The 8072-nt window shown below is 40.5% G+C and overlaps 1 protein-coding gene across 2 annotated transcripts; it reads left to right on the forward strand.

Annotated features, from left to right (window-relative positions):
* Nucleotides 1-606: 606 nt before the first annotated feature.
* Nucleotides 607-1534, forward strand: LOC132650035 (mortality factor 4-like protein 2). 2 transcript variants are annotated; one of them, XM_060374860.1, is made up of 2 exons: nt 611-817; nt 878-1534. In XM_060374860.1, the coding sequence occupies exons 1-2, from the start codon at nt 659-661 to the stop codon at nt 1532-1534; spliced, it is 816 nt and encodes a 271-aa protein (XP_060230843.1). In that variant the 5' UTR covers nt 611-658. The 2 variants fall into 2 exon arrangements, with proteins under 2 accessions (XP_060230842.1, XP_060230843.1); XM_060374859.1 differs by having other exon boundaries at nt 607-1534.
* Nucleotides 1535-8072: the final 6538 nt, after the last annotated feature.

Here is an 8072-nt window from a genome sequence, read left to right on the forward strand (position 1 = left end):
ACTCTTAATAACAAGTTGAGATCACAAACGGTAGGTAATGTACACTGGTCAGAAATTTACAAAGACAGAGGCCGGGAGATCTCTGTGAGTTGGAGGCCACCCTGGTCTACAAAGCGAACTCCAGGACAGCCAGGTGTCCAGTACATTCAAAGAGAAACTCTGGTGTCAAAGAAAAAGAAAATAGCCCACAGGATTATAGAATGAGATCTGATGTCCTAATGCAGCATCCAAAATGTTGTTGCTAGCCTCAGCCCACCTCTTCGGGTTTTATCCTTAGAACTCAGCAACAGAACAGCTAGCTCAGCATTCCATATGGATTTTGTTCCCTGGTTCTTCTGTCTAGCTGAATCACGGGATCTTTTTCCCCTGTTTAAGGTTGGAGGAGTGGCAGTGATCACATGTCGGCTGCTGCAAAGAACTGGATTCTCCTCTCAGATCATCCTCAGAAAAGCTATCTTTGCTGTGCAGTAAATGATCGGGAGATCTGACCCTGGTTGCGGAACCCGTTTGCATTCCTGCTTTCAGAATACAGGGTTGTATTCCCACTTTATCCTTCCAGACCACCCTAGGAGATCTGTAAGCCTCTGTCCTGGAAATTGCTAGGAATCCTTGGAAGGGAAAGAAAGAAGAGTGTAGGATGGACTAGAAACAGGGTTGAATGAGTTCCAGAAAGCAGGCTTCTGAAACTCGTGGACAACAACCTGCTGAAGAAGACAACTCTGAGAAACCAATTCGAAGCAACATGCAGAGATGTCAGATGAGAGGAGCTGCCTCAGGAAAGGAGTCAGCTGGTTCCCAGGAAGAGAATGTTGAACCAGCTGTTCCAGGAAGATGGGGAGGTCACCCTGGTGAGAACTCCCCTTCTGGTTCAGTGCAGAAGACAAGGAAGAACCAGCAGAAGACTCCTGGCAATGGAGATGGTGGCAGTAGCAGCCAAATGCCCCAGCCCCCACGGAAGGAAAGGGCACGAGCCAATGCCACTGTGGAGAGTGAGGCGGCATTGAAGAAGAACAGAGTGGATGTGGAAGTGGAAGTGAAGATTCCTGAAGAATTAAAGCCATGGCTGGTGGAGGACTGGGACTTGGTTACTAGGCAGAAGCAGTTGTTCCAACTCCCTGCTAAAGAGAATGTAGATGCCATTCTTGAGGAGTATGCCAAGTGTACCAAGTCCCAGCGAAGTGCTGACAATAAGGAGTATGCAGTTAATGAAGTTGTGGGCGGGATAAAAGAGTATTTCAATATGATGCTGGGCACTCAGCTGCTCTACGAGTTTGAAAGGCCCCAGTATGCTGAGATCCTGTTGGCTCACCCTGATGCACCAGTGTCACACATCTATGGGGCACCACACCTACTGAGATTATTTGTGAGAATTGGGGCAATGTTGGCCTATATGCCCCTCGATGAGAAAAGCCTGTCATTACTGCTGGGCTATTTGCATGATTTCCTTAAGCATCTGGCAAAGAATTCTGCTTCGCTGTTTACTGCCAGAGATTACCAAGTGGCTTCTGCTGAGTATCACCGCAAAGCCCTGTGAAGGTCTACTGACCACTCTCCGTTGTCTGCTCTCTGTAAACACTTTTGTTTAGTCCTTTCGGTGTAGAATTGACGTTCTTTTAAACTGTCAGTGTAAAACAGGGCCTATGTTAGGTTGGTTTCCTGTTCTGTTGTAAGAAGAAACAAATGGAGTGTCTCCTGACAGCTTTCCTCATGTAACAGTTGCTACCAGTGTATGCAGTAATTAGACAAAGAAGAAATTCAGTAGAACATTTTATTGCCTAGTTGACGACATTGCTTGGATACTGGTGGTTCTATCCCTTTTGACACTACACAGTTTCCTAACACGTGTTAATGCTACATGGTGAGATGCCCTGGTTCCTAGTGCCAAAGGTTCAACTTAAATGTGTATGCCTGAAAACCCATGCATTTGTGCTCTTATTTCTTGTGGTGCTTGACGTGAACAGCCCATCCTCTGCAAATCCATTATTTGCTGTACCTTAGGCATTCATGCTATCATTGCTCAAATTGTTGAAAGACGGTGGTTTGTTTCCTGGTTTCTGTATTTGAGTCTAATGCACGTTCTAACATGATAGAGGCAATGCATTATTCTGTAGCCACAGTTTTCTGAAAAGTTGATACTTTGGGAATCGTATTTCAGATCTTAAATAAAATTGCTTCTAAATTTCAAAGCACACACACACACACAAAATGATTCTGTCCCTTTGCCTTCATTGCTTACCTCCAGAGTCCAGTCCAAGTTCTCCCCAGCTTTTAAAGACATCGTTCAAACAATTAGGTTCCTGGAGAATTAAGAGCCTTTGTTTATTATGCTCTTGTAAAACATTTTAGAAAAGTTCTGTAAATGTGAAAAAGTAAATGTGTTGATTCATTGTTAAATTTTAAAAATCACAGAGGGGATGGAGGTGTAGCTCAGTGATAGAGTATTTGCCTAACACATACAATGCTCTAGGCCAGTTCAACCTTTACACAACTATAATACAGTTCCTTAGGTTGTGGTGACACCCCAATCATGGGCTTTTTACTCCCACTTAAAGCACTCATTCCTAGACCCACACTCTAGATTTTGGCAACTACCTGCAAATATTCCACCTCAGAAATACTAAATCCTAACCAGGCCTGTACTACAACAGAATATATTAATTAATTATGACTTAGTTCACTTACATTTAAATATGGGAATCGAGCTAGCATAATCAAGATGTCACTTGGTCTATAACACAGCTTTTCCCAATACTCTGATAAACATTAAAAGCTTAGCAATATGGAAAGCCCTTAAACAGAAAGATCTGATATTTTAACAGAAGTATCTCCCTAAAGTGCCCAGCATGCCACTATGTTAAGCCATCAGAGCACCAAGACAAGGGACACAGGTTAGAGGTGTCAAGAAGGTTTCCTATATGAGTACAGATTCACCCATTCACTTCCAGCACATATGTCCAGCAGTATGGGAAGTTAACAGAATCAGAATTGCCATTAGAAAATTAGCCCACAATCCCATAGGATGTGACTTTTATCAGCTAGAGTTCAAAATGTAGTTTGCTTTGCCTTCACTTAGAATTCATTAATTCAAAAGTTACTGAGGTCAATACTTTCTCCCCTTTCCTGAGGATATTTCAAATATGTTAAGCAATGAAGATTATTTTATCAAGTTGGGTAGAGGTTTACATCTACAATCTCAGCACTTGGGAGTTAGAAGCAGAAAATTAGGAATTCAAAGTTGCTTTCATCTACACATAGTGACTTCAAGGACAGCCTGGGCTACATGAGGCCCTGTCACAGTGGTTCTCAACCTTCCTAATTCTGAAACACTTGAACAGAGTTCCTCATGTTGTGGTGAACCCCAAAAATAAAATCATTTCTTTGCTTTTTTTCAAAATAATAAATCCCACTGGCTGCTGGTATCTGATGCATGCCTTGAAAAGATGCTACAACATTGGGAGTTTTACAATGATCTACATGTGAAACGAGAAAAACAAAGGACAGATGCAATTTTCCAGTAAAAATCTTAAACAACTCAAGAAAATAAGGCACATAGATGAAATTTAGATTTTGTTCTCATCATTTCAAGTAACTGAAGGAGTGACAAATCATTTAATATTAAAATGAATTGAATGTGCAAAATAGCTGCATCTAGCCAAAAAACTCTTCGCACTGTCTCTTGGTTGTATTAAGAGTTCAGAATCTAGCCAGACATTGGGAGCCCAAAATTTAATCCCAGCACCTGGAGGCAGAGGCAGGCAGATCTCTGTGAGTTAGAGGATAACATGGTCTACAGAGTAAGTTCCAGTAAAGCCAGGGCTACACAGAAAATTCTATCTAAAAAAAAATTTTCAAGAAAAAATGGTCAGAAGTTAAGCAAGGAGGTCCCTGGTTAAGATGATCAACTTTTTCCCAGAAAAGCCAACAGGATAGAAATCGGAAAGGGAGAAAGCAGGGAACAGCACAAGAGCCTACCACAGAGGACCTCTGCCTTTACCCTGCATGGCATTGAGGCAGATGCTGAGACTCATAGCCAAACTTTGGGCAGAATCCAGGGAATCTAATGAAGGAAGGGGGAGAGAGAAAGACCTAGAGAGAACAGGAGCTTCACAAGGATAGCAACATAACCAAAAAATCTGGGCAAAGGAGTCATTTCTGAGACTGATACTCCAACTAAGGACCAGGCATGGAGATAACCTAGTACCCCTGCACAGATTTCGCCCATGGAAACTCAGTCTCCAAGTGGGTTCCCTAATAGTGGGAACAGGAAATGTCTCTGACCTGAAATCAGTGGCTGGCTCTGGAGTCGCCTTACCAGGCCACAGAGGAAGACATTGCAGCCACTTCTGATGAAACCTGATAGGCTACAGCCAGATGGAAGGGGAGGAGGACCTCTTCTATCAGTGGACATGGGGAGGGATATGAGAGGAGATGAGGGAGAAAGAGTGGGATTGGTAGGGGATGAGGGAGGAGGCTACAGCTGGGATAAAAATGAATGAACTGTAATTAATAATAAAAAATTCAGACTCTGACCACAATGAGTATGGGCCGTGGCTGTTAATTTTTTAAAGATATTTTTAAAAGATTTTTTTCATGTGTGAGTGAATGAATGTCTGCATGTATGTATCCCACCTCTCTGGCTGCTGCCTAAAGGCCAGAAGAACATGTTTGATTCCTTGGAACTGCAGGTATTATAGGCTATTGTGAGGTTGTCTTGTGGGTGCTGGGAATCGAACCCAAATCCTCTACAAGAACTGCTGAATCATCTCTTCGTTTCATAACCTAGAGAAATTTAGGGCTATAATTTTCAGTTATTCTGGATTGGAAGCACATAAGAAAGTGATCTTAATTTTATCAGATCTAAATCTGTATTTAATTTGTAACTTTCTTGTACATTCTTTTGCAAAACAGACATTTGTATGATGGCATACTATTAAATAAACTACATTAATAGGCAAATCTCATTAAGAATTTATAATTCTGTTATTTGATATATTCTTATCATTTGTGAATAAAGACTATTCCACAATTATTTTGGTTTGGTTGTTTTGTTTGTTTGTTTGTTTGTTTGTTTTTTCAGACAGGGTTTCTCTTTGGAGCCTTGGCTGTCCTGGATTCACTTTGTAGACCAGGCTGGCCTCAAATTCAGAGATCCACTTGCCTCTGCCACCTCCAGTGCCGGGATTACAGGCATGTGGCACTGTGCCTGGCTTGATCCACAATTCTTGAGTCAATAACAGTCTATTGAGAAGTACAGCTCCATATTTTTCTCTTAAGAAATGAGATAACACAATGCTACTGGTAATATTATAGAGCACCTGATGAGTAAGGCTTTTAACTTTTCTTTGTTTTAAAAAAATAATTTTATATTACTTATACATTTTTTCACTTTATATCCCAGCTGCAGCCCCACCCTTATTCCTTCCCAATCCTATCCTCCCTCCCATTGACTGTTCTTCCAGAGGACCAGTTTTCAATTCCTATCAACCACATGGCAGCTCACAACTGTCTGCAAATCCAAGATCTGTCAACATCACACAGACATACATGCAGGCAAAACACCAACAAAACATCAGCGAAAAGGCGAGTATGTATCAGAGGACAACACCCAGGACTCAGTTCTTCCCTTCCACTGTGGGTTCTAAGGACTGAACTCAATTTCTTTGACTTGCAATGAGCCACTTCGCAAGTTCACCATGAATACCTTTTTATAAAGGCAAAAGCAAGACTCAGCCCTAAGACCCACAGAGAGCCAATGAAGCCAGCTATTAAGACAAAACTGGAAGCAGCAAAATGCAGCCAACCCCTCCACATCCCAATAATCTTAACATATGTAGGTAACAGATTTATGATGAGCTGAGAAACAAGAAAAAAATAACTGCACAAATATGCCAAACAGTCACGTGTATATGTGTGTGTTTGTGGGATGCATATGAGAAGATGTGTGCATATGTGTGGAGAGCAGAGATCACCATAGGTATTGTTCAGAAGCTATCACCAACTTTGTTGAGAAGGAAGAGGGAAGACTCTTACAAGCCTGGAATTCAACAGATGTGCCAATCTCTGTTTTCTCAAGACAGGAATTACATGCTCATTCCATCATCCATGCAGTTGGCTTTTTAAATATATGTCCTGAGGCTCAAACTTAACCCCTCATGCTTGTGTAGTAAGCACTTTACCAGCTAAGCTATCTGTGGCCCCAATCCCTTTATGCACAATAACCATTTAGTAAGTAGACATTTATTGAATTGTAGTAACAGTGAAATAGATTTTCAGTAAACTGTATTCAAATAATTAGGTTTCTTGATCATGCAAAATTTATGCATTGAAAATTAGATAGTCATAGTTGGGCCTACTCCTTGTGATCTGTTGGTTCCCAAAACAATACATGCTATTTACCATTGCTTTTGGTTGCTCACCAGAATGAGATGATTAAGACCCTACTGACAGACACACTTTAATTATAGTACATAGAGAAGACAAGCAGGAGCTGAGCTGGAAACTTTCTCACTGATATCTATTGTTCATAGTGCCAAAAGGTGCTTTGCAGGCCACTAGGAAAGAGCAGTCATCAAAAGTCTTCCTCAACTGTGGACACTGTGTGTTACTATATTACTGACCAGCCAAGCAAGTTGTACCTACAGGTAAATTAAGTAGTAGCGTGACCAACCACACTTTGATTGTATTTAAGGTCCACTCACCTCTCATTTTATAGACCTGGCCAAGAGCCCGTGGCTGGGGAGGTACTAATGGGGAATCTACTTCTGTTGTTTTGCCAAATAGACCCTGATGAGCTCATAAAGTTGCTACTAAATGTTTATGTTTATGCCCATAGATTAGTGCTGCTGTTAGCTTTGGTCAAAGAAGCTTCTTTCTACAGTGGGTGGCAGCTAGTAGTCAAGTATGGAGAATAAGTGATCTCTGAATGTTCAACCCGAAATAGAAATCTATAGTACCTTCTCCAAGGCTCAGGGAACATCACAGAGGAGATGTAGAGAGAATGTTGAGAGCTAGAGGAAGGAGTGGAGTACTGTGGAATGCTGTCTTCCAAGCATGGCAGAGCAAATGCACTCTTGAACTCTCAGCATATAGGATTATCTGCACAAGCTTAGGTCTGTCAACATTGTGCTTCATGTAAAGGATCTACAAATAAGAAGTTAATGGTTGTAATGTGAGGGAGAGACATTTTCTTCAGTGATGTAGGCACTGATAAGATGTTCTTGCTCCTGTATCAATCATCACCAATGATATGTAAGCAACCCTAATGAAATTCAGTGTGTTAAACACACACCCACACCCACACACACATGTACACACACATGGGGAGAAGGTAAAAGAAAGAGATCAGTTGGAAAAGAAAGGGAATTAGTAGGAGTAAGACAGGAAAAAAGAAAATATTGACTGGACATTTTAATTGGAATTTTAAATCAATTATTTTATTATTGTTTTTTTAAATAATAAACAGTAAATTTTGGCAATAACCAAAACTTATTTTAGTTTACCTAAATTTTTATCCTAACAACCAATAATAAACTTTCTGGTACTAACCACAACTTCTATGAATGATCTCAAGATATAAATAAGAAGTAATATCTAACATATCTAGTACTATAGGAAAAGCCCCATTTTAAGTGAACTGTATTTAGTATATCCTTTATTATTCAAAACAAACCAATGATTAAAAGTACTATGTAGCCTCATTTCATAACTGAGGATAAAGTGAAATAAACCATGTCCATTTTAGAAGCCTACTGATTGAGAATTCCAATCCAGCATAAGTGCTGCAAATTAAATTCAAGAAGCCTGCTCCAGCAAGAGTTATGACCCCACATGAAAGATTTAGGGACATTGAGAATTCAGGGAGTCATGCCACATCTATCCTCATCTATTTTTTGTCTGCTTCAAGGCATAAGATCTGTATGGACACTAGATCCTTTAAATGATCTCTTATGTGAGGGCAGGAATTACTGTTTGTTCACAGCATCTCTTCTTAATTATCTATTCCCATTTGGCAAACATTGTGCTTTGTTTGGGAAAGTATTAAAAACTAGCAGTCAAGTAATTAAGATCTACAA

The sequence above is a fragment of the Meriones unguiculatus genome, chromosome X (assembly GCF_030254825.1).
Source record: "Meriones unguiculatus strain TT.TT164.6M chromosome X, Bangor_MerUng_6.1, whole genome shotgun sequence".
In the NCBI taxonomy this organism is placed as follows: Eukaryota; Metazoa; Chordata; class Mammalia; order Rodentia; family Muridae; genus Meriones; species Meriones unguiculatus.

Excerpts from the sequence above, each read along its gene's own strand:
- LOC132650035 (XM_060374859.1), top strand. The coding sequence starts at position 659 with ATGAGTTCCAGAAAGCAGGCTTCTGAAACTCGTGGACAACAACCTGCT.